This window comes from Myripristis murdjan, chromosome 15, assembly GCF_902150065.1.
Source record: "Myripristis murdjan chromosome 15, fMyrMur1.1, whole genome shotgun sequence".
NCBI lineage: Eukaryota > Metazoa > Chordata > Actinopteri > Holocentriformes > Holocentridae > Myripristis > Myripristis murdjan.
Genome location: NC_043994.1, coordinates 29,241,258 through 29,267,801, shown reverse-complemented (window position 1 = coordinate 29,267,801; position 26,544 = coordinate 29,241,258). Strand labels below are relative to the sequence as shown.

Genomic DNA, 26,544 nt, shown 5'->3' with positions numbered 1-26,544 from the left:
CACACACGGTGCTCACCTGCACATGTGCACAGACTGAAGAGCTGCTTCAGAGTCAGAAATAATCTGAGAGGTTGGGTTAAAGGTGCAATAATTAAAATTGAAAAAAAAAAAAAAAAGCAGACCATTTAGACTCAACCGACATGAAAAAACAGGGAACACGTGGGCAGATTATCAGTAAGCCACGCTGACAATGAGCAACACGTAGAGTAAAAGTCCTTACTTAAATTTACTCTCTGCGATTTTGAATATTGCAGCTTTAAATCTCAATGGGCGGAGCTAAAGAACTGCAATTTGTCAGCGCATGTCAGCATATTATCTAACAAGCAAACTTTTGCCTTTTCACTGGACTACAAAACAGTATGAGGTTTTTTGGGGGGGTTCAACTAGTAATTTAACAAAGTCAATGAGATTATTTGTGACTCGAGAGCGGCTCTGTCTTTTATAACGTCTGTAGAACTAAAAATAAACATTATGCATATTTAAACATTAAACTTAAACTTTTTGTGGGCACAAACCTCGTCAACATGAGAAATACTACTGAAGTGCACACACACACGTGACGGTGAAGTTTGCCCTCTGGGATGTTGAAGGGTTAATACGATGGTCCTGTGAGCTACTGTAGGTCTGCTTAGTGGTGTAAATGCACATAAGCAAAACAACAACAACAAAAAAGAAAAAGAAGAACAAGATTTCTGCCTGTGATCGCGGTCAGAGCGCCTCCATTCACAGCGGATGACAGAAATGTACTTACACAGTCTTATAATCTGTGTTATACTCACACAGTCTTATAATCTGTGTCAATACACTGCTGTTCCTTGCCTTTCGACCTCCCTCAGATTCGTCCCTGGTTGCACTGCTGTCTCTCCTCTCCACTGCACTTCCACTTTCATGATATTGCGACGCCCTCTGCAGGAGAAGGGAGGACCCTCGGGCTTCCCCTCCCTGGGTTGTGCTTCACTTTCAGCTGAAATTCTGCTCAGTGCCCCAGGAACCCTAAAATGAAGCACGGTCCATCCTAAACACATTGTATTCTGCAGCATGCACGATGTGAAAAGTAGCCCATGTACATAATAATGTGAATATTCTCACTTGGTGCATGTCTAGTATCACATAATTTGTTTTCCCTATTGGTTAATTTTATTAAAATGCACATCATTGCATTTTAAATAGACACCTTGACATATTATCTGATTTCTGTTCAGTTCAATCTGTCAAACAGCAGTGAATCTTAATTTAGAGAAGAATTGTCAGCGAAATCATTATCAAACAAGCAGAAACCAGAGCTGATGGGTAACTTTACACTTGCTCAGTGATTTGAGCAGCTTCAGTTTGGTGTTTACCGGTAAAGCTGTCACTGCTGCTGCCAAAAACAAACCTTCATTTGCAGAGCAGCATTAGTACAAATTGTGGGGTTTCAGGTTCAAAAACATGTTTCTCTGCCAGTCCAGTTTGCAATATTGTCAGAAGTATTAACATAATCGGTGATTTTTTCCCCCTCCCAACACACTCTTTGATATTACTGAATTATTTGTGAGGTGCCAAATTACTTCAAGTGTCATAAGTGATGTTAGTTATAGTAATTGAACCACCTCTATACTTTTGAGCATCACTAATGTCCGACCATCTTCTGATGGCTGTTATTTCCATTAAGCGCTGTGATGTCAACATGGCCCTAATGAGCCGTCTCACTCAAGTCCCTCCTTTAATAACACCGCTGCCACAATTTCAGGCCAAATGCAGCCTCTGAGAAGACATCTTAAACTAACAAGAGGCTTATTAAGACAGATGAAACATCATTATTTGCTTCAAGGCTCTTTACCTTGAGGGTAGTTTTTTTTTTTTTTTTTTTTTTTTTTTTAAATCAAAATAACCCCATCACTTGAGTTTCTGCTCTCGAGTGGTAAATGTAAGACCTTTATACAAGTCTTGAGATGGAAATGATTTGCTAAACATACGCTGCCTCTGCTTTCAAATGATGTACTTGAAGGTACAGAGCGCTTTAATGGTTTTTAGGAAATGCCACTTTTGTGTTTGAGTGGTGCGGGTATCTGCGTGTGTGTGTGTGAGACTGCGTGTGTGTGTGTGTGTGTCTTGTTAAAAGATAACCTTCCCTCCTCGCCTCTCCTCTCCCGTGCATTAGAGAGAGTGTGTGTAGCCTATAGGCAGTGTCTGTGCGTCGGGGGAATGGGGAGCGTGTGTGACCGTGCTCTGATAGCGTGTCAGAGTGAATTAGCCTCCGTGTGGCGTCCGCCTGGCACACACTGCTGCCTGCCCTCTGCCCACCACCCCGCATATGTGCCCAAGATTAGAATTAATAACCAGCGCTGCCAATCATGCTTTAATCACAATAACTCTGCGTTTAGGGGGCACTGGGAGGTCACAGGCATCTGGGCCTCAGGATGGCCAATCTGGAACAGCTAATAAGTCGACTTTGCAGACGTGTGTGTGAGTGTATACGTGTGTGTGTGTGTGTGTGTCCCTGGTGTACTAATTTCCAGCCTTGGTGGTAGCAGCTGCTCAGGTGAGCCATAGAGACTGACAAGAAGAGTACAGCATAAAAAAAGAAACATAGGAGGGACAACACACCAACTGCTTGAAAAGACACACGAGTTAAATAAATGTGTGTGTGTGTGTGTTTGTGTGTATATGTGCATGCATGTAGTTCTTGTTAAGCTGAATTTCAGTGCACTGTCCTTATATTCACTATAACTGCACAAAGCAATAATTTCAGGGCCATTTGCATAGGCTGTGGTTTTAGATTCCTTTATTGAACCGGGTACTTTAATTGACATACTTCAAATAAGACCTGAGAGGAGACAATACAGAAGCAGCTGTTATTCAGCAACATGCACAATTTTGTAAAGGTTCATTATACCAGAAACTGACCTTACAAAGCCCCGACTTTCTCCAGTGGAGCATTTAAAGCTGCACTGGCTGATTCTGCACGTTGATAGCCCCAAATGACAGATAATTCTGTTTGGAGGATTTTATCAGCCAGATATCATGCAAGGTGACGTCAGGGAGCTAAACGTCTTCCTCTGAGCGTGTGGTGGCATTGTTGGTGTGTTTAGATTTCTCCGTTCTGGATTTAGCTTGAGTTTCCCTTCATCCCCTCCAGTATGTGCAGATTATCATCACTGGTAACCATAACCACCATCCAAATAATCCTAATTTGGGCAAACAGATGGACACTCTTCAATGCTATAGCCCAAGTTTGTGATTTAGGACAGGTGTATTCTTAGATAAAATTATCTCAGCCACTAATTTTAATGATAAGATACCTCCCACTTCCCTACAGCTTCTTGCTAACATTGAAACGGTCCAACAGCAACAACAACCGTGATTTTTATAAAGCGCTAATGTTGGATAATGTACATCACCGACAACCTTCAAAAAAGCTGCTCCATGCGCTGCGCTGCGGAGGGTTATGAGTTTTGGGATGTACTGAAGTTGTTATAAAAAGTAGTTCGGTCAGGGCAACTCACGTATAGGTAATTAATTCATTAAATGAGGAGCTATAACAATGGGTTTGATCTGTTTAATACATTTGGTGTCATAAATCGCTGCTGCATACGCATATTTCAGAGGGATGCTGCAGCAGGACAGCAAGACAAGCAACCTGTCCAGGTGAGCTGACGTGATGTTTAAAGGGATTTGAATTTCGGGAGGGAGATGATGATTGGTGAACGAGGAAAAGCGTACCATTCAGGGAACCAATCAGCTGATTTGAGGGTGTTCCTCACTGAACTCGCTCTGTTCGATGAGCAGTGCATGTTCAAAACTCGTCCCGAATAATTTTATTTAAAAAATAAAATCAGACACATGTGATTGTACTGGAAGATTCCCATTTTCAATAAAGACAGTTATTTTTTTTGAGGCTGAAAATGAATTCTCTGCTGGACTGTTCTGACTGATAACAACCAGCAGTGAGGTTCTGTCCAGTTATACAATAAATGATAGGAATCAATATTTTAATACAGCATGATTTGAAAAATACCAAACACATTCTTTAAAAAGGGACTAGTTCTCTTCTCCCTAGCCATGCAGAAGACACCCCTCTCCCCTCTCTCTCCTCTCTGCTCCTCCTCTGGTGTTAGTGAGGTGTGGCCATATTGCAGTGGCCACGTTCCACTGCTCCTTATTACGCAGACACATCCTCTAATTGCAATCAAAATAACAAAACAACATATGTCAGGCCCTCCGAGACCGGCAGCCACGTGTCCTGCAGGCAGCACAAATGAAGAGTGATGCTTGACAAATGAACACTAGATTGGCTACATAAATTAGCCACTTCGTATAGCCGCCCTGCGACAACCGCAGGCCTGGTAATCAAAGCTCCCGTCACAGGAGACAGGAGGGAGGAGGGAGGAGGGAGGAGGGGCCTCAACCAGAAGATGAGGCAACGTATGGATGAGAACAGCGGAGGTGTTTGTGCTCATGGCCACAAAATTAAAGGAGAGAATGGAGTGAGGTGGACTTTCCCTCAAAACTGAGAAAAACTACATTGTTTGGTTAAAAATGAGATCTGACCCAGCGACAGGCCGACACAGAGAGCATGGCAGACGAAGAACCAGCTGCCTAAAAATGCAATTTAATAGTAAATAACACAGCTATACATTTTTTCAGGAATCTTTTTCAGGCTAAAAGTGAACTCGGCTGATTGTCTGCTTGATTCTGCATTTCTTCAGCTATTTTACTGGGCAACAAATGTATTTTCATTTTGACTTGGAAGCATTTTAGGGGGTTTTGTTTTATTTATCTGTTTTTAGAGAAACTAGAAATGTATTGTTTATTTTTTTGCATGGGAGGCAGGGAGACTGTTGTATTTTTGCTTTTAGAAAGTTTGTTTGTGTGTTAGTTATTCTGGCCTTGGCTCGCCTTAAATTTGTTAAATGCAGCGTCCTTGCAGCCACAGTAAAACCTGCTTTCTGTTTTTGAATGTTCAAGTTTACCTTTTTTTCCTCCGTAGCATTATCATGAAAACTATTCTTACAACTACAATTTGTGTGTCTTGTCATAGAAACAGCTTTGAGTTTGCATCAGTGCTACCCATCTGATGGGGCCAATTACTGGTGCAATTATGGGTGTGGTCAAAATATACCTAACCTATAATGTACAAAATAATTGGTCATTATCTGGAATTACTGCCATGCTTTGTATGCATGTAATGTTAATGTGGGAATGACAAATACAGGAGACCCACGAATGAACAAGGACTGAAAAGAAAGAATAAAAATGACACTGACTACTATCCACTTCTATAAAATTTATTTACAATTTCATCGTCATTTATTCTTACTTATTACAAAATTAAAAATCCCTGTTTTTGTCTAAAACCGTTGTACATTGAATATCAATAATATCCATGACTGCATAGTCCTGAGTGGAAGTTCAGGTCTACATGGATAAAATGATTAAAAGGTGTAAGATGCAGTGTGGCATCACACCACATATATTTACAGGTACAGGTAACATCCTCTGCCAACAAAAACTAATTTTAACCATAAAATATGCATCAAGAGAGGCATCGGGTACAGTTCAGTCATTCTGAGTCTGGCTGAATCTTCATTAAACTGCTAAGAATATTTCAAGGTGATTCTTCGATCAGCTTGTGTCAATTTCAACATTTTTTTTTTTTTTTTTTTGTGATCAACTTGAACCAGCTAAGTTGAAAATAATGTTCCATATTTTTCAATGGCCGCAGTTAAGACGCCTGCAGTCAGCCTGCAGAGTCCACAGCATTCCTGTTCAAATTGTCGATATTCATCTGGCTGCGAGCCTCCCTGAGCCGTCGTCTCTGCACGCTGTGATGAACGCCATAGCCAAAGTAGACCACCAGGCCTGAGTGGAGAGACGCAAGGCAGCTCACTGTTCATTTAACATGAAGACATGAAGCGTTTCCTCTCTGCGTCTTAACACTTTGGTAGTGAATGTTGACATTTTTTTTCTCCCCACTATCCATGAATGATGTATTTAAAATGCCAAAAAAAAATGAAAAAAATAACAATAATAATAAAATCAATGTGAGCCTTATTATTTAGCCCAGCATGCTCTTACCCACTGCCATCCAAACTGCATAGCTGATCCACGTCTCTCCTCCCAGCTGCACCATGAGGTAGACGTTGATGAAGATGCTTACAACAGGAAGCACAGGTAGAAGTGGAACCTAAGGAAAATATTTTGTAGTAATCATCATCATGCTGGCAATATAACAGTCAAAAACTTAATATTTCAACACTAGAAACTGGTATTTTGGGGGTCTAATAAAAGGACAAAAAGCTGTGATTTGAAGGTAAGTGTAGCTTGAACCATTTTTTACAAATAAGTCTTAAAGAGGAGGGACATTTTGAATGCTCAGATTAATAGCATTTCTTAAATTCAAAAGTCAGCTGGTCCTTCTAGAGTCCTCAACTACATTCGTCTTTAGTTTAATAGATATAAACAATAAAGCAACATCACTTCTGCTCTGTCAAGTTGCTCCCTGCAGCACCCCCTCGGCACAGCCCCACCAAGCAGGATATCCCTATGGGAACTGCAAAGGCGCAAATGCCTGAGATGCATGAAATCCCGGGTTTTGAGCCGACTGCCCACCGCCATCACCGCCACCCTCGCTAGTTTACCATGAAAGCAGCTTTCGTGGTGTTCTGCGGCTGTCTCCAGATGATAACAAGAGCGAGGACCAGTGTCAGCGCAAGGACAGAGACGAGCAGCAGAGTCCGCGGCTCTCTCCGCCAGAGGGAATCCACAGTCTCGGACAGCACCACGCTTAAAACGATCACCACAAACACTGGGGAGGAACCAGAGCCTTAAAGAAAAACCTTGACATTTGGAAATTTTGCTCATCTGTTATTTTGCACTTGCATTTTTGTTTCAGTAACCCTGGAAAGCGAGATGTGCATTGTCAGCAAACCTCACTGACATCAAAAATCAATGAGTTGCCAGGGCGGAAACCTTTTCATCACGCTGTGACAAGTGGCTGTTGTGGAACAATAAGCCACGGCAACTCATTAGGTAGAGTGAAAAATAAATAAATAAACAGTGACGGATTACTCACAAATAATAACTATGACAATGTTAACGTTTTTCGAGGTTCGGTGGGTGGGTCGAGAGGGAGGCCGTAGGAGTCCCATTAATGTAAATGGCTCTGATCTGTGGACAAAACTGGAATCTTCTTTGTATCTGAAAAAAAAAGGTCAGTCCTAAAATATTTTTGCTTGCATAAAAGCTGCCAACACATATTTCATGGGACTCTTCCTGTCCTTTGAGTCCAATTAGAAGATGTATATCCTTTGTGCAAAGGATTTAATAGGATGATTCAAATGAAAAATGTCCCTTATTTTCACAACTCAGTGGCTATGTCTGTTGCTTGATAGTTTTTTTTCCTACAACAGTACGTTTACTAATCCTCAGATAATGCACAGTCAGGACTAGAAACAGAAACCAAAACAAAACAAACAAGTTTATTCAGGCTGAACTGATAGAGGACTTGGTGAACGGATGGAATTGTCAATTACTTTCATTTATTTTATTTATTTACATGTGGTATTACCTGTTTTACGTACCTTAATATGAGAATACAAACTGCAACAAGAGTGTAGGCAAACATAGTCCCAATTGAACTCATGTCAACCAACGCCTTTAGATCGAACAACAGAACCATGAAGGCTGCAAAGACATTGAAAAGGACATCATTAATGCAGAAACATGCATTTCTTTAATGACCAGGTATTATTCTGACAAACTTCTGAAAACTCGCTATCTACATATAAAGTTCATCAAAGATCAGATTTTTTATTTTCAAAAATATTTAGGGTAATCAGGAAAGGAATGAGGGCCTTCCATGCATGTGAGGAGATGCAAGCAGTGGAAGAATGAGGTTTGTACATTTTGGCCTGAGGGTGGCGCTAGAGGAAAAGTCAAGAGCTCACCAAAATTGAGAAGGTTCATCCTCTGAGGAGCATGAATGTACTTTTTAAGTTTCATGACAATTTGCCAGATATATTCTGATATTAATTCACATTTTGGGATAAGGGTGGTGCTAGAACAAAGGTCATAGATGGGATCATCACCAAATACACTATATTACCAAAAGTATTCGCTCACCCATTCAAATGATCAGAATCAGGTGTCCTAATCACTTGGCCTGGCCACAGGTGTATAAAATCAAGCACTCAGGCATGCAGACTGTGAAACAAGACATTTGTGAAAGAATGGGCCGCTCTCAGGAGCTCAGTGAATTCCAGCGTGGAACTGTCATAGGATGCCACCTGTGCAACAAATCCAGTCGTGAAATTTCCTCGCTCCTAAATATTCCACAGTCAACTGTCAGCTCTATTATAACAAAATTGAAGTGGAAGCAACTCAGCCACGAAGTGGTAGGCCACGTAAAGTGACGGAGAGGGGTCAGCGGATGCTGAAGTGCATAGTGCAAAGAGGTCGCCGACTTTCTGCACAGTCAGTTGTTACAGAGCTACAAACTTCATGTGACCTTCAGATTAGCCCAAGTACAGTACGCAGAGAGCTTCATGGAATGGGTTTCCATGGCCGAGCAGCTGCAGCCAAGCCACACATCACCAAGTGCAATGCAAAGCGTCGGATGCAATGGTGTAAAGCACGCCGCCACTGGCCTCTAGAGCAGTGGAGACGCGTTCTCTGGAGTGATGAATCACGCTTTTCCATCTGGCAATCTGATGGACGAGTCTGGGTTTGGAGGTTGCCAGGAGAACGGTACATTTCAGACTGCATTGTGCCGACTGTGAAATTTGGTGGAGGAGGAATTATGGTGTGGGGTTGTTTTTCAGGAGCTGGGCTTGGCCCCTTAGTTCCAGTGAAAGGAACTTTGAATGCTTCAGGATACCAAAACATTTTGGACAATTCCATGCTCCCAACCTTGTGGGAACAGTTTGGAGCGGGCCCCTTCCTCTTCCAACATGACTGTGCACCAGTGCACAAAGCAAGGTCCATAAAGACATGGATGACAGAGTCTGGTGTGGATGAACTTGACTGGCCTGCACAGAGTCCTGACCTGAACCCGATAGAACACCTTTGGGATGAATTAGAACGGAGACTGAGAGCCAGGCCTTCTCGACCAACATCAGTGTGTGACCTCACCAATGCGCTTTTGGAAGAATGGTCAAAAATTCCTATAAACACTCTCCTCAACCTTGTGGACAGTCTTCCCAGAAGAGTTGAAGCTGTAATAGCTGCAAAAGGTGGACCGACATCATATTGAACTCTGTGGGTTAGGAATGGGATGGCACTTCAGTTCATAGTATGAGTAAAGGCAGGTGAGCGAATACTTTTGGTAATATAGTGTATCATGATAATACATTTATCAGTAGTACATTTTGTGATATCTTGTGTGAAAAGCACATTTTAACCTGAGGGTAACTCTGGGTTAAAGGTCATGAGGTTACCAAAACTTAGAGGGTTCTTCTTCTGTGGAGCATGAGCATGTTTACAAAATTTCATGTCAATCTTCCAGGCAGATTTCGAGATATGCTGCCTTGAAATTAAGTGTTGAATAGATGATATGAGAGGAATGTAGCCTAACTGCATTCTCTGCCGTTTTTCTCTACTTTTGAACTGGCACCACTAACAAAAGTCCACAGAAGCAGAGGAAGAAGAAGAGGTGAAGATGAAGCCAAAACACCGCCAGCTACTCTACATTAAAGCTCCGTCCTCACCACACAATACTACCAAGAGAAAAGCGCCTCACCTGCCGCAGCACCTGAGCTCAGTGTGGCTGTGACAGGAATCTGCCTGGAGCTCACTTTGCCGAGCGGCTGGAAGAGCAGCCCGTCCCTCGCCATGGCAAAGAGCACCCGCGGTGTCGGAAACATGACTCCCAGGAGACTGAGGAAACAGAAACCATCACCTCTTTACATAAACCTCTGTAAGACGGCAGCAACACCAAAGTTAGACACTGAACGGCACGTGAAGAATTACCAAGATTTATAAAATTATGCACCGACTTGAGCTATTTCTTTAACTGTGAATTCAAAACTATGCTCTAACTATACGAATTTTCATATATATGTACACATGTAAATATCAAAGATTTGTGGGAAAAGTACAAAAATCTGGTGGAAGGCTGTCATTTGGACACCCCCCACCATCTGCACCCCACTGGAAGTATTTCCAAATATTTCACAACTTAATATTTTTCTGCACATTTAATTTTAGCATAAACTTTGTTTGCCCACTGAGTGTCTTTCATTTCACACATTCAGACTGTTGAGCATGAAAATATTAGACTGGGGGAATCTGACCATTACTTTAGGATGTAATCTGAGTGATTACTCCTCGAAATAATGGTTAGCCAGTGTTTGGCTGATTATATCGGTGATGAAGAGTGGCACTGAAGAAAATGAACTGGGAACTGTACCTTCATGGCTCTTTTCCAGCTGGTTAAAACAAGATTAGACCATTAAAGATGCAAACTGGCCACGATAACACTGCCAGACTCAGTCATTCCTCACAGACTCACTTCCTTTCCCCTAAACTCTCACATTCAGTTCCCAAATACCTACACTTTCAGCCAATCACCTATGTTATTTTTACATGTTCACAATAACAAATAATTCAGCATCGAGTCTCCAAAACTTTAAATAAACAGAAAAATATCTATTAAGTTGGATGAGAAAGCTTCACTTGTTTACAATACCAGTGAGAGAGTGGAATGAGCTGCTTTATTCTGCCTTCTTTCAATATTTATTCCAGAAAAGTCCTGAGAAAAGTGGCACTGTGTTGAAAACAAGTTTTACACCACAGGCAGATTTTTCCATTCATTTTAAGAGATGAAACTTTAAATTACTTGTCATTGTAGTATCACAACTGGCTGAGCTAAGGCAACTCCTCCCTCTAATGAAAGCCCAAAAGTTCAGCTTTCACTTTGAGCTGAAATCCCCCCACCGTCCAGGACTTGATCCCAGTATAAACGAGTTAACCTGCATTTCGGTTCTGTTGTCTGAACTCTGCAGTAGCTGCAGGTAATTATCGGCTTTGGCTCTGATAGGCAGAGGTGTAAATGAGTCACCTGCTAATTTGTGAACCATGTAGGTGTGATGATCCAGGTCTTCTACACACCTTAGCATAATGTTAACCCTTTATAATATGATAAAATAACCAATAAATCACCATCTTCTGGACTGGACTCTGCCTTCTGTTCATAGTGTGGTTGTAATCAGAGAGTGTAAGTGTAATGACAGACCAGTACCTTGTGGACAGAGCACACAGGGATCCCAGTGACACAGCATACTTTGCTGGCTCCCAGCCGACGTATTCGAAGGCCACAGGTAGAGGGCTGTGGGCGTCCAGGAGGTAGTAGGGCATCATGAGGGTCAGGGCAGCCGACACCCCAAAATAAGCCAGGAGGCAGATCAGCAGGGAGACCACAATCCCAAGAGGGATCGCCCTCTGCGGGTTCCTTACCTCCTCCCCTGCAGGAGCACCGTCTAAGATTAATATTTGCTGATTCAGGTCCCATGACTGCCTCTAATATTATAACACCTCTGCTTCAAAAACTGCCTGACGAAAGTTGGGACAGAAATGCTTTGCTACGGTGTTTTTTGTCCTCATAGTCCCCACAGACAGTGTTAGAAAATTTTTGACAAAAGAGCTCTAACAACAACTCAGTAAACACAGATAGCTTATTTTGGACAGAATTTCAAGATTACATTTCCCCACCATGACCGGATTACATGGCATCTTCACCCGTTCGTCATGAGAAAAAAAGTTAGGAAAAGAGCTACACCTGAGCAAAATGTCAACTGCACTGCCACTGAAAGCTGCTAAAAAAAAAAAAAAAAAAACCTGCTGCCACATGACTGACTGGGAGTGGCCAGAAGGGAAACATGCCTGAGAGTTTTCACCACTAGAGGGCAGTGCAGCAGCAACTGTAATTTAGTGTTAAGTTACTCTTTAAAGCAAGAAGGATAACGTTTATTAATGCTAGGGTAGCGGTCTGGTAACCGTAACACCTTTATTTGAAAATGAAAATGCAGTTCACAGCTGGAATTTTTTACACTGGAATGAAGTGTAAAAAATTGTGTCGCCAGCCTACACTTCTAATGGCTGATAAGTGATGATTCAGAGGGATTATGTTTAGGTGAGTCTATAAGTTTTAGTAAAATCCTACTCTGCCTTCAAGCACTTAAGGTTTTTGTTTGTCTAAAGTCAATCTACAAAATTCATGTTTTCTTATACGTAACCCACTCGAGTACCTGTTGTGGCAATGCAGTCAAATCCAACAAAGGCGTAGAAACATGTTGCAGCTCCTGCCAAAGTCCCATCGAAGCCGAAGGGGAAGAAGCCGCCGACGCCGTAGTCAGTGGTTTCATTTAGAGTCACATTCCTAAAACATGAAAACCATTTGTTTTTCATTTGCCCCATTCATCTTTAATTTAAACAGAGAATGACACAGTGAGGCCAATTTCCCATGTGGGCACCCTTTACAAGGCAGAGGCAAGATTTATTTGAAAAAGTGGAGAATATCGGTGTCTGAATAAATTGCATGATTCTAATTTGAGTCAAAGCGGCGTGACTGTAAAAGAGGGAATAAAGTTCTTACCCTGCGTGCAGCGTGGCATTCAGGATAGCGTCCTCACTGATGTGCCAGTTGTTGATGTCCCCTTTTATGAAGCCAGCGATGATGATAAAAAGCAACACCAATATATTCACCGCGGTGAAAATGGAATTCAGCCCGGCGGACTCTTTCATGCCGTATGCGAGGATCCCTGAAATTAAGTTTTTTTTTTTTAAAAAAAAAGCAAAAAGGTGTGAAAGTGTAAAAGTGTTAGTGCAAGGTCACTCTGCTGCTCTTTAAAAAGATGCGGCACAGAGGGCCGCCACACTTAATAAACCGGTGAAAATTTATGCGGTGACTTATTCGGATTCTAACCAAAAGAGAATAATGCAAGAAAATAATCAAAACCGCCGACAGAAAGCAGCAGGATTTGAAATGTAACACGGATAACTTCTCCAACTTCAAACAAGGAATGACATGGCACGTAACTTGCAGATAATTCCTGCCATGGTAAAACGTAAATACACACAGGTAGGGAGCAGAAACTTACAGAACTTCCTCAACTTTACATCCTCATTGCACAAATATTTTTTCACAATACTACATATGTTACCTGCCAGCAACATTATCAGCGCTGCAGCAAAGAAGTCTGGGTATAGAGCGAGGCCCGGCGAGTCCATCGCTGTGGATTTTCTCAGCGTGGCGGCCATAACGTTGTGTATCAGGTCGTCAAAGGTCCCACTCCAGGCCTTCGCTATGCTCGATGCTCCTGATAAAACACAGAAAACAAACAAAAAATAAATAAATAAATAATGCACGTTTTGGCATGATGAGGGGATTTATCTCGACTTTATGACAGTTAAATCCGATTTTTTTTCTTAGCCAGACATTCATGGGGGCAAAGCCTGTCTGAATTTCACTATTATTTAAATCACTAGAAATAAAATAAATTCTAATCTAATCATTCTAATCAGATTTCTCTCTCACCCGTATTTCCTCATGTACCATTGCCAAATATCTCCAGCTAAAAAAGTAATTTAACACAATGTTAAAATCTTGTTTTCTTCACTTTGTTTCCAATGCATTTTCTCTTCTTTCAGGAAAAATACTTTGAAACAAGGGAAATCAGCCCACTGGGATCAGGAAAATGTATTAGCATTGGAAACAGCTGATTTTTTTCACTTGGTTTAAAAAGGAATTTAAGCTGAGATATGAGACTAAATGACTTGATATTGTTTTTTGAAGAGCATTGTAGTCATTTCAACAATAAAATGCAATATCAATTATAACAATATTCCTGTAAAAGGGATATGTTAGATTAAAATCTGATCAGATGCGGAGCCACGGCCCAACAGGAACCTGCTTGGGATTCTGTGACATGAAAGCATTTTGATATCCTCTGTCTCACTGATACCTGCTGCAAATTAACAAGTTGGCTTGTGTTTGGCAGTATTTTATTTTCTTGGTCTGAATGTGCCATGCTTTCCACGTCAACGTCAGAAATGCCAACATAAATGTTTCCCAAATTCCTGGCAAAGTAAAAGAACGGGCTTAAATTAAAAAATGTCAGGGCTCTGTATGCCTGTTCAGGGACAAAACAAAAGTCTGCCCTTCGGCTACGAGAACCACAACTTTTGTCATGAAATGGATCAGGTGCATAAAGGGCCTTGAGAATCGAACGACAACAAGTCAGGCAGCATTTGGCGCGCTGCTTTTCCCAGTCACGACCGGAGGCCAAGAATTACAAGTGCACCTCTGGCACAGGACTCACTGGGTCTCACCCCTGAAATGCAGAAATTCAAGGTAAATACATTTTGAACTGATAAATGCCGTTTCCATCCATGTTGGCACCGACGCAGCGTAAATCTCAGGTTGATTGCTGGGATCGGAGTAGAGACTGGCAAGGTGATTCCTGCTCCGCGATGCCACACTTCATACTGTATTCCTTTCCAAGACCGCTCTTTTTTTTCTCTTTTTAATTTATTATAGTTCAGTAAAACAGCTTCTCTTTCCAAAATTACAGGACAAACAGTTTTCTTTAAAATCGGCATCCCAGCCCCTTCCCCTCACTGCCGAATCAAGTAAAGGAACAATACAGTTGAATGTTAATTTGGAGGAAAATCAATATTTATTTCCACACACAAGAAAATACTAAAACCAAAATGTTTTATGGATACTCAAGTGTACAGCTGGTGTGGGAGTTTGTCTCTAGTGCTGTACGCTTTTTACTAGGCCTACTTGACAGAAAAACAAATTGGATAATATTACATCAGGATTAGTTCCCTATGCATCTCAACATAGAGATATTAACACACAAAAAGGCCCAAAGCATCCATGTTGTGAAGAGTAAAGTTGGTTTGTTTCTCTTTCCTGTTGGTTATTATAGAGCTCAGAGCTCACAATTCACAATTTCATTTTGTTTTTAAATACATTATTTGGCAAAAAAACAAACAAACAAACAAACAGTGTAAGCATCTTATACCATCATCTGGTTTTTTTTTTTTTTTGCATATTTTCTTAGCTTGCTATCTAATGAACAGTGGCACCATTGCAAGAGTGGATGTGACTTATTAGTTTATTAGTACGAGTATTTTTCTAACTCAGGTCTCTCACCTTTACTTCATTGTGTTTTTGCTGCAGTGTTTGTACTCGACTGCATTTGAAAATCCATCCAGAACAGATTTTGCATCATAAACAGATAAACAGTGAGTCAGTCAGCAGGGAGGAGGGACTCTGCCTTTTAATTTGGTTTTCCCAGTTTCCCAGTCCGACCGACAATGAGAGCCATGAAGCCATGCATTTTTGAAAGAGTGAGATTTAGAGGGGGTTTATGTTTTCATCCCATTCCATTTGTTTCTTTTTGTTTGTTTGCAGGATATCAAAAAAAAAAAAAAAAAAAAAAACAAGAAAAGAAAAGAAAGGGATAACAGTGCATGTAAGCTTGTTGTCTTGTTGGGAGAGGTAGGCCTGAACACTGAGGGCTTTCTCTGATGTTGGGTCCTTTTAGAATTACATGGAAAACATCACATGGAACGACTCGCAAACTTTTACACTATCACACACTTTTTTTTTTTTTTTTATCATGTAGGTTGTTTGTTCCTGCCCTCTAATACGAGCCAAAGGACTGTTTCCTGAGCAAACAGTCACTAAAAATACTTGGTTAAGATTAGGAAAAGGTCAGGGTAGCTTCAGTAATTTACCTAAAAACAAACTCTGCTCTAGCTTGGATCTGAACCCAGGTTGGCTGAGTGTAAGATGTGCTGACTGACCCATCCGGCAGCCTTCAACCTCCTTAAGGCTCATTTATGCTCTTTTTACGTACAAAAATTAATAAATCAGTTTCAAGCAATATAACCGTCACTGCCCACATGCTTCCATGTGTCCTTTCTGTTGCTATGGATGTTAAGTAATAAATCCACTAGAGGGCAGCGTGGAGTCAAAAGTTTCTGACAACAACTAACAGAGACGGTGAAGGAGGTCGTAATAATGGAGCTGCTACAAAGAGGAGGAGGCAGGAGAGATCTGTGAGGTCATTAAACACATCACCACAGGAGGACGGTGGTCTGTGAGGTCATTAAACATATCACCACAGGAGAACGGTGGTCTGTGAGGTCATTAAACACATCACCACAGGAGAACGGTGGTCTGTGAGGTCATTAAACACATCACCACAGGAGAACGGTGGTCTGTGAGGTCATTAAACACATCACCACAGGAGAACGGTGGTCTGTGAGGTCATTAAACACATCACCACAGGAAGACGGTGGTCTGTGAGGTCATTAAACATATCACCACAGGAGGACGGTGGTCTGTGAGGTCATTAAACACATCACACATCACCAGAGGAGAAAGTGAGGTCATTAAACATATCACCACATGAGAATGGTGGTCTGTGAGGTCATTAAACACATCACCACAGGAGAACGGTGGTCTGTGAGGTCATTAAACACATCACCACAGGACAACGGCGGTCTGTGAGGTCTTTAAACACATCACCACAGGAAGACGGCGGTCTGTGAGGTCTTTAAACACATCACCACAGGAGGATGGACAATTCTTTTCTCTAATACTATCATTTTTAAAAATTTCTTCTTCATGTCTCGCTCACAGACTGGTCTTTCTTGAACTACTGGCCACGCTGCCCCCATGATTTCTGCTGGTGCTGCTCCATTTTGTGTTTATCCGTAAAGAGACAGACAGGTGGCTCCATCTGTATCCATATCTGTACTTAGTGTGCATAAAAGAGCCTTTATGCAGACATTGTTGCTGCTTTAATACTACACCACAGTGCCATTATTGACATGACCACTAGAGGTCGCTAAACTTTAGGTGGTGATAAGGTGTGGTACAAACGGCTGAGGTGGTACTCACTGATGATGTAGGACAGCAGCAGGTTCCAGCCGGTGACAAACGCACACAGCTCCCCCACCGTCACGTAGCTGTACAGGTAAGCAGAGCCCGTCTTCGGGACACGGGCCCCGAACTCTGCATAGCACAGTCCTGCAAAGATGGCCGCCACCGCCGCCACCAGGAAGGAGACGATGACGCTGGGCCCGGCCACTTCCCGCGCCACCTCTCCTGACAGCACGTAGGCCCCGGCGCCCAGCGAGCCGCCCACGCCCAGGGCCACCAGGTCCAGGGCGCTCAGGCAGCGGCAGAGGGCGGACTCCTCCCCCTCGGGCTCGATGGGCCTCTTACGGCTCAGGCTCCCAATAAACCGCAGCACTTTGGCGAAGGTTTCTCTGAAATCAGCAACACGGGCCTAAAATCAGAGTTCAAACAACTCTCCGGCAAACAGTGAGAAGCCGGTGATAATGATTTGAATCTGTAAAATAAAACCTTAAAGTTTAGGAGTATCATTTAAACATCCATGTTGAGGATTTCTCATAATAAATAAAATTTCAGAAGATATTTTTTAAAGTTATCTGACTAACTTGCTAATCCCGCTTTGTTGAATCCTCCCACACAATGTCACAGTAAAGCTTGGTCACAGTTACTAAACAGATGCAAATGATCCTTGCTAATGATTTTGCATGAATATTTTTATGTAAACCTACATATCAGCATGAGTCACTGACTTGACAGGCATTCTGGCTGAGGGACAGCAGTGTTTTGTTGTTTTAAAAAAAAAAAAATCATCTGACACTTTCAAGGTTTAATTCTAGGTCATTATTTTCATCTTTATTCTCTAACTGTGTGTGCAGTTGCATGTATAAATCATGAAGCAACTCCTCAGTAAACTCACGGAGTGCAAGAGGTCGAAGAAAAAATGTGGATAAAAGTGTAAACATTAGAAAAACAAAACTGTAGACAAAGTGGAAACAGGCTACATTATGATTAACCTCCTGGACGCCAGTTCCACACACATATTCTTTGTTGATGTTTTTATTTATTTATTTTTTTTTTTTTGGAGAAATGATGCATATTTAAGAGGCTACAAATGTCAAATCAAGGACTGTGTGTGTGTGTCCAGATTTGGTCAGTAGTGTCTCTATTAAATTAGGAAGAATCAATGTCTTCACAGAGAAAAAAGTAGCAGAAAGTAAAACATAATGCTCTACTGATTCCTACATGTGTGTGGAAAATCTGAGTGCATTATGCAAACACAACTTTGGGCAATGAACCCTGCGATGAACATGTAAAAAGATAAAAATTTGGTATGTAATATAAGACTTTCTAAGCCTTATGGCAGGGTACATCTAACACTGGAGGGGCAAAACAGCAACTTGTATGATATAACTCCCATGAAGTATCACAACTCCAGCTGTTTCAACACCACGACCTGGGAGTGTAAACCAGAGTGGGATTCACTCTGGAGCAGAAGCTGCCAGATCTGCAAGTGTGTTGATGCCTAAAGCTGCGAGGAAAGTGAGCGGTGAAACTCAGGTGATGTGAACAGATATTACCTGCTGGCTGCTTCCATGTTAATGTGCTAATCAGCCGGCCTGGATCCACTGCTGCTGGTGGTGTGCTGGACTTCACTTCTGCTAACACACTCAAACCTTTGCTCACCACAGGAGGAGCACACCTGAATCCAGTTCAGACCCTGCAGGTAATCAGTGGCCCGAGAGCATGAAGCCAGGCGGTCTCTTCATATGGCATGCAGTGTGTGACCTGCACAAAGTGAAATGACCCATGTCTGGTGTTTTTGCATGATGACATTGGTAATTCAATCAATGAATCAATCCAGTCAATCAAACCTCATTTGTATAGTACTTGTCATACCAACAAATTCAATTCAAAGCACTTTGCACAATAAAAACAGGGGGGGAAAGGTAATAAAAACAGGATTTTAAACAATAAATGAAATAAATAAGCTGTAAATAAAAAGTATCCAATGATATAGTAAAACCACTCCTCAGGTAAAAGCTGGCCTGAAAAGGTGAGTTTTATTATTCCTTATTGCATTCCTCAGGTCCTCAGGAAGACGCGTCCCTCAAACAGTGATAGCTGCCTTGCCAAAAGGCCTTGGTCCTCCACCAAAACAAAATGGCAAAATTCACAGTCACTTTGTGAGCAGCGTCAGGAGCCACATGGAGAAGTGTGGTGGAGCTTAGCGCTCGAGGAAACCTCCACTCTGCCAGAGTCCTCGGTCGGATGTGTGTGTTGCTTTGATTTCACTCCAGTTGCGCTTCTTCCATTTCTTAATCTGCACACATTTCACAGAGCCTGGCCAAATGCTCCTTTATTTTGAAGCTGCGATAGAAGTCCCCCCACCACCCACCCCCCAAAAAAGGTGACATTTATTAACATGCAGCCAAGGCAAACAAATTGTGGTTTGCGAAGGAAAATCCACTCAAACTTAATGCTTCATTCCTAAAACACAAGATTTCCTGATGCAGATTAAGTCACAGGACCTGATTAATCCCTCTGATTGGATAAATTGCTGCCCAGTTATCCTTTAATATTGGTTAAAATAGTGTTTTATGTTTCCATTCAAATAAATCATCTAAAATAAAATAAAATAAAAATAATTCTGTGGTTGCAGGAGCAAAAGCCAGGTACATTACCTTGTGAATAAAAGCAACTGAACATGTTGTACCATTATTTGTCCAACAGATGGCAGGATAGAGGAGCATTTACTGGGATTCTGTGATTTCCCCTCTGTGGTATCTGGATCAGAATAATCCCATCTGATATTAAAATAATCTCATAAAAAGATTCAAAATACTGCTGATGTTAACATACAGTGTTTAGATTGAGATTTAACGTCATCAGTTCTGTTACCAAACGAACATAAACAGATCTTCAGCTGCAGTACAAGCCAGTAATGCAGTAATACACACAGTAAGAGGCAGATACTGTATTAAATTACTGTCTCACCAGCAGTTTGATAAGATACAGAAAAGTAAAGGGAAAAAATGAAATACCTCCCCCGGTGATATCACTGCTATATTTCACAGTGTGATTTTTTTTTTTTTTTTTTTAAATGAAGACATCGTAAATCTTATTTTCATCCCTTTCATATTTTTGTTTTCATGCACCTGAGAGGATCTGCAGAGTTGTGGCAGATGTTTTGCCCGTTGTAAAATCAAAAAATGAATCGGCTCGATAAAATCAAATGTGCCATGTCCCACTTGCAAAGTAAATTCTGGGTTTGGAGCGGGAAGATTACAAAAAAAATCCATTCACATATGAGGATTCATTGCTTGCAAAAAATCTACCTGTGGGATTAGATAATCCCACTTGTTTCCAGTGATTTTATTTTTGTTTTTAAATCAAGTGTCATTTTCTTGGTCCTTGTGGCTGATCTGCCTTATTGTGACTTGTTTCAACAGATTTACACGATGATAAAACTCCTGAATCAAGTCAAACAGCAGTGGGAACAAGTGGGATTATCTCCTCCCACTGGCAGATTTGTTACCCTGTTTGAAGAAAATCCAGATTTTGGCGCTGATCAGGAGACGAAACGACTTGTTCGGCTGGGGTTTTTATTTTTGTACTGTGAGTCTCTCTCCCTTGCTGTGGATGGTGAACAAAACCCTGCCTTGTAATACACACCGCACATCACAAGATGGCAGCAAGGCCACGCCGGGGAGGAGAGTGTCTCTGAGGCTGCAAATCCCAGGCTCCTCTCAAACCTCAACCGATGACATAATCCTACTGCCGATGAAAAGGAGGGAATTCTGTTTGAAATCCAAGAAGATGGAGAGGATACGGAAGGTGCTCCGCTTCCTTTTTCCTGCTACCTTTCATATTTTCAGCCAACTCCACTAATTATGACAGTAATCAACATCATCATTAAATATTGTAATAATTCTGTGTTTAGCGTGTTGAATCTACTTTCACACTTGTATCTTGTAAAAAAAAAAATGTGGATAATTCAACTCTTGCTCATTACAAGACTCCTGGCAGCTCACCTCTCTCTCTCTCTTTACCCCATTCTTCCTCTATGTCTCTCTACCAGTCCCTCTCTCTTCCTCTCTCTCCCTCTTTCTAGGCATTTCTTCCACTAATATTTGTGAGGAATACTCCTTTTTTTTTTTTTTGGTGGAAACACAACTGTGGAAAAATTGAAAACTTGCTCATCTCCCCTCCACTTTTTCTCTCTGTCTCTCTCTCCCCATGCTTCCATTCCTTCAGGCGTTTCTTACTCCTGCATTTGAGGGGAATGTCCCTTTTGTCAGGCTTGTAATTAATATGCACACTGTATAGGAAGATCTACAAGTCTCTCTCTCTCTCTCTCTCTCTCTCTCTCTCTCTCTCAGTGTGTATTGTAGCACCAGTAGTGACGCTGATGTGTAGATGGCATGAAGCCAGGAATGTGTGTGTGTGTGTGTGTGTGTGTGTGTGTGTGGGTCACCGTAAAGTATCCCCCACTTGTTCTCCACACTATCTCTCGGCCTTAATGGAGAGGTAATTGTTAGCGCTGTATTGAAGCAATTCCTTAACCTCATCTTGGCAGAGGGGGGAAAATCAATGCAGTTTGTCATTGCTCTCAGCTCAACAGCGCTGTAACCTATGTGTGTGTGTGTGTGTGTGTGTATGTGTGAGTGTGTAAGCCTGACACATCAGAAGTTAAGGCAGGTCACCATGGCAACCCCCTACCCAGAGACAGCCTCCTATTTGCCGACGGCAGCGCGGGTGTGGCCCTCAGTGGGATCCTGATGGTGGGATAAAATAGTACCCAGTGGCACACATCAGTCAGTCGCCCAGCAGACTGGAAATCCTCCGTTACAACACAAAAACCGCCTGCACTGCACTGAAGGGGATTGTTTTTTGTTTTCTTTTTACTGTACTGTGGGGTTTGCCTGCGTTATCAGGCTTTTATTAATTCATGCACAACCAAAAATCTCCATTGTAACACATCATTTAGTCTCCTATTCAGTATTTTTATTCCAACAAGGTAAAAAAAAAAAAAAAAAAAAAAACACTGAATTTTCCCAAGCAGTTTTTATTAGCCTATATCAGTGTGAACAGGCGCCTAAAAAACATGGGAAATCCATCATAGGAACTAGATACACATCGCAGGAGGCAGTTCACTGAGGGGTGACTGGCAGGAAATATTGATCCGCTTGAACCGGTTTGGCGCTATTATGCAGTGCCCTGATTGGTGGAAAGCCTTTTGAATTGTTTGTCAGGCAAGCAAAAGCCAACATGTCTTTTAAAGTAAGAGCACACGAAAGAGTTCATGAGTTTGTCCTCACGCTTGCATGAGGATGCAGCACAAGCCTCGTTCCATTCATTGGAGACTTGAATTAGTTTCAGTTTCACCTGTCCTATAGGCTGCTGCTGCTCAGCGACAACCAGCCAATCAGGAGCAGCTTTGTGAGTAAGGTCGGCCTGACTCCTGCATCAGGTTGTGTGGTGACTCTCAGGTAACTAATAATCAGCTGACAGGTGGATTTATAACGTCTTTACAACAACAATATTAGGGGTCGGTCAATCAATCCTAATTAGATTATTTCCACCTCAGTTGTTTTTGGTGTTGCTTCAATATTGAAAGAAAAAACGCTCGATGTCCTGCACACCAGAACCCGTGTCTTTTTCTTCCTCACATTTTCTGAGCTCATTAATATTCTGCAGCCAGATGGGAGGCTTTGGCGGGCCGGGTGCGGCCACTTTACAATTGCTGCTCTACGTGAGGAAGTAAAGCTTGGCTTGATTTTAGAGCCAGTTATTACAGTCGGAAATTGTAACGCGGTGAACGGTGCGGTTAGTATGCACGGCGTCTGCTGTTGAATTGTTTTCCTGAAATGTCTTTTTACTGAATCATTTTTCAGTGCCGGAGCAGCGGCCCTTTGAGCAGATAGACACAGCCTGCTGGTGTTCTTCGGCAGGAAATAGTTCCCAAATGAACTCTTCACCCATGAGGGTTGTGGATTATGTTGGGAGTCACTGTCACTGTTTTCAGAAAGAGCTGCTGCTGTTGAGGTTTGCCCATGTGAGTTTTGGACTGTTTGAGCTCCATAAAGCCGCCCAGCCCACAGGATTTGGGTGAAAGGAGCCCTCGCCAAAACATGCAAAGTACCTGGATGGATAAATTGCATTGAGAGTAAATGAGAAAATATCATTTTTTCAGTCTCATAGGAGTCCTGAATTGATGCAATTTAATGAAAAAAGAACATTTTCTGTAACTATCATTGATTTTTTTTTTTTTTTTTTACTTGTTGTTTGCCATGGGATTATGATCAGCTGGAGGTTATATAGAGTTTACTCTCCTTTCATTTATCCCTACATGACACCATGGGATTACAGTAACATATACTTATCTGATTTCAGACACAGGGGCTAAGTCATTAGATTCTTGGCTTAATGACTGACAAATCAAATACAAACTCACTATGGATGCTTGTAATGCTCCGTGGGGTGCGTCTAGGCTTATAGATAGGATGGCTTCTCCGCTCTAATTAAGACAGCTCTTTCACTTCCATGAGGAGAGCTGGATCACGCTGGATCACGCTGGATCACGCTGGATCACGCTGGATCACGCTGGATCACGCTGGATCACGCTGTCAGAGGCCGCTCGGTGTCTCATTCTGCACCCGGAGGAATGGAGGAAAAGGTGGCGAGCATTAAAATGCCGAGGCATTCGTTTACCCCGATGTGGGAGCCAGTTCAGCCCATTAAAAACTCATTTCTGGAATGTGACATTTATATGTGTGTGTGTGTGTGTGTATGGCTGTGTGTGTGTGTGCGTGTGTGTAGGGAGGGGGGCGAGGGGTCCTGAGACGCAGAGATATCTGTTTCACTGTTATTAACACGGGACAACACAGGGCAATTATCTCCTCTGTCTTCATTTTTCAGGCTGGTGGCAGAGAAAAAAGGAAAAACGGAGATAAAGACGGAGGCAGGCAGGAAGTGATGAAGCCACAGATTGAGGGGAAAATAAAGATTGAGGGAGAGCAGAATATTGCCGTGGCGTCATTTGTCTGAGCCCTGCTGCTCGTTCATCCTGATTTCATTTTTTTTTACCGCATCAAGACAAAACCCACGACTGAATTACAACAAATATAATGAATGAATATGGTGCTCCAGTCCTTATTAACACATATTCGTTTCGTAGATTAATACTCATACAATCACATTCTCCACACTACAGTCACATCTATACAGTCTTTCACAGACTCTCTGCCTCTCTCTGACAAAGACAAAACATAATATTAATACATAGCTCATAGCACATGAATATGATAAATCCATATGCTATTCATAGTGTCGCCTCATCATTTACACACTCGGTGGCTTTGTTTACTAATTATGCAGGAAAATTAATGGTGTGCATTAGAGTGTGTGTGTGTGTCCGACGTTGCAGTAACACTTTATGAGAAATGCACACAGCGGTCTGCCATTAGCAGGCTCGGGTAAATATGTTCACCCATTCACACACACATTCACCCATTCACACACTCACACACACTGCTGGCAGAGGCTCATATGCAAGGGGTCGTGCATGGATGGTAACCCTAGATTGGGGAAACACTCGCAGGATTTTTCTACGCATTGTTTCTTGATTTTGTGTTGCGTTGTTTGTCAACCAACAAGCCAAAAAATGTGAAAACTCCCAGTCGCCTGAACATTTTGAAGCGGCTCCCGGTATGCTAATTTGCATTTCCTAGTACATGAACAGATTTTTTTTACACTTTGGTTGGTCGATTTGTCTTATTGGTTAAAGTTAGGAACAAGCTGGTTATGGCTAATGTTAGGGAAAAGCTGTAGAAAATGAATTTAAGTCGATTAGAAATTTCATCGCTGTATTAGGAAATGCAGACTCGCTCCCTGTATATCCGCCATCGCTTGTGCAGGTAGAGTCAATCGAATATGGGAGAGTTTCACAAATCTAGGGTTACCATCTAGACACCCCATGACAAGCTGCCCATCAGGAGCGGTTGGAGGGGTCAGGGTCTTGCTCAAGGACACATACTCTCGAACCAGGAACCTTCCCATTATGACACTTAATAAATTCAGATTTAGACATTTACATTTTGTTGATATTGCATTATTTACTGAAAGCTGACGATAGCCAATATCCTGTGCAAATTTTCATTACACTGCAAAAAAAAAAAAACACATTTTCACTCGCCAAAAATGTTCGCAGCTTGGTCACGCCCCTTTTCGCAGAGGATACCGACGTCGAAAGGCACCCCTCGGCGTCGGGATGTCCCGCCTTCATCATGCGCTTAGGGTCAGGCAGCGAAACGGAAACTCCGGTCTGGTGGTGAAACTGCTTGTGCGTCCACCGTCCACCCCGACCCACTCACACACACAAACTCACGACACAAATTATAAATACACGATATGTGGATTTCACGTTGTTTCCATCAGTGGTGATAATTTCCTGGCTGTGGAAACACCTCAGGATCACAGGGATTAACGACAAAACAGGACATGGAGATGGTTCCCACTGTCTCACAGTAACACTACATTAACACATTACATGCATCCCTGTGTGTGTGTGTGTTTGTGTGTGTGTGTGTGTGTGTGCGCGTGTGTGTGTGTGTGTGTGTGTCTGACCTCCTGTGCCTTTTGCCTGATGACATCATGTCACCATGGAGACTGAGTCAGCCACCCTGCCTGGTGCCAAGTACTTCTTTGGCTAGTCCTTTGCACCATGCGTGCACACACACACACACACACACACACACACACACACACACACACACACACACACACACATACATAAATAGTAACATAAACAACCACAAATTTTAGATGGAATAAAATCCAAACTTAGCTGCAATTACACTGTTTCTCTGGTTGCTCTTATCTCACCAAGAAATTAAAGAATGCATAGACACACACACACACACACACACACACATACACACACAAATGCAATGTGTATGTAAGGCATATGGTGTCACAGCGTTCTACCAAATGTTCTGATTGCTTTGGGCCTGGATCCAGAGTCAGCAGTACACACACACACACACACACACACACACACACTCACACACACACACACACACACACACACACAGTCATACACCCTTTAGTGCTCCAGTAGGGTCAGGTCTGGTGCAACTTCCTCTACACAGCAGCACGTGCCTACACACACACCGACACACCGACACACACACACACACACACACACACATTTAAGCGTGATTACAGCAGATGGTCCAGTGAACAGTCGGCCAGGTCGGTGAAAACCCCCAGACAGAATGTAAACCAGCAGAATTATGAGAGGCCTGTTCAGTGACGATTTACGACTGAAATCCGGTGACTGTGGTTCTGTCTGTTTTCTGACAGTAGCACATTTTGCTGCACTGAAAATACACATTTTAGGATAATCTGTGGCTTCAGCGCCTTTTTCCTCTCAAACATTTCAGTTGTCTCAGACGATCCATTTAAGTGACAGGCAATTCAGGCCATTGAATCTTATTTTATACAACATACAAACAAATAAGAGTAAAAAAAAAAAAAAAACAGAAATAAAGGGTTTTAACTCATTTTCTTGCACCACAAAATTAGGCCAAAATACACTGACATCCATACAGCCATCCCCTAATCTCAGATTAAGATGTAAAGTATGTATTACGGTGCTTGATATTAAGAGTACAAAGAAAATATATGCA

General features: G+C 42.1%; 1 protein-coding gene and 1 long non-coding RNA gene across 2 annotated transcripts; one reads left to right on the top strand and one right to left on the bottom strand.

The window, feature by feature from the left end:
• Window positions 1-5,253: 5,253 nt before the first annotated feature.
• LOC115373114 (cationic amino acid transporter 2-like) lies at window positions 5,254-18,597 on the bottom strand. The gene is made up of 12 exons (XM_030071380.1): window positions 18,433-18,597; window positions 16,898-17,268; window positions 13,140-13,295; window positions 12,572-12,737; window positions 12,225-12,355; window positions 11,219-11,441; window positions 9,719-9,855; window positions 7,563-7,665; window positions 7,055-7,179; window positions 6,621-6,787; window positions 6,058-6,166; window positions 5,254-5,841 (listed from the first exon to the last, which is right to left on the bottom strand). The coding sequence occupies exons 1-12, from the start codon at window positions 18,447-18,449 to the stop codon at window positions 5,720-5,722; spliced, it is 1,827 nt and encodes a 608-aa protein (XP_029927240.1). The 5' UTR covers window positions 18,450-18,597; the 3' UTR covers window positions 5,254-5,719.
• LOC115373115 (uncharacterized) lies at window positions 18,429-23,871 on the top strand. The gene is made up of 3 exons (XR_003929500.1): window positions 18,429-18,578; window positions 20,305-20,689; window positions 23,774-23,871. It is a non-coding gene; the product is annotated as an uncharacterized LOC115373115 (long non-coding RNA).
• The last annotated feature ends 2,673 nt before the right edge of the window (window positions 23,872-26,544 follow it).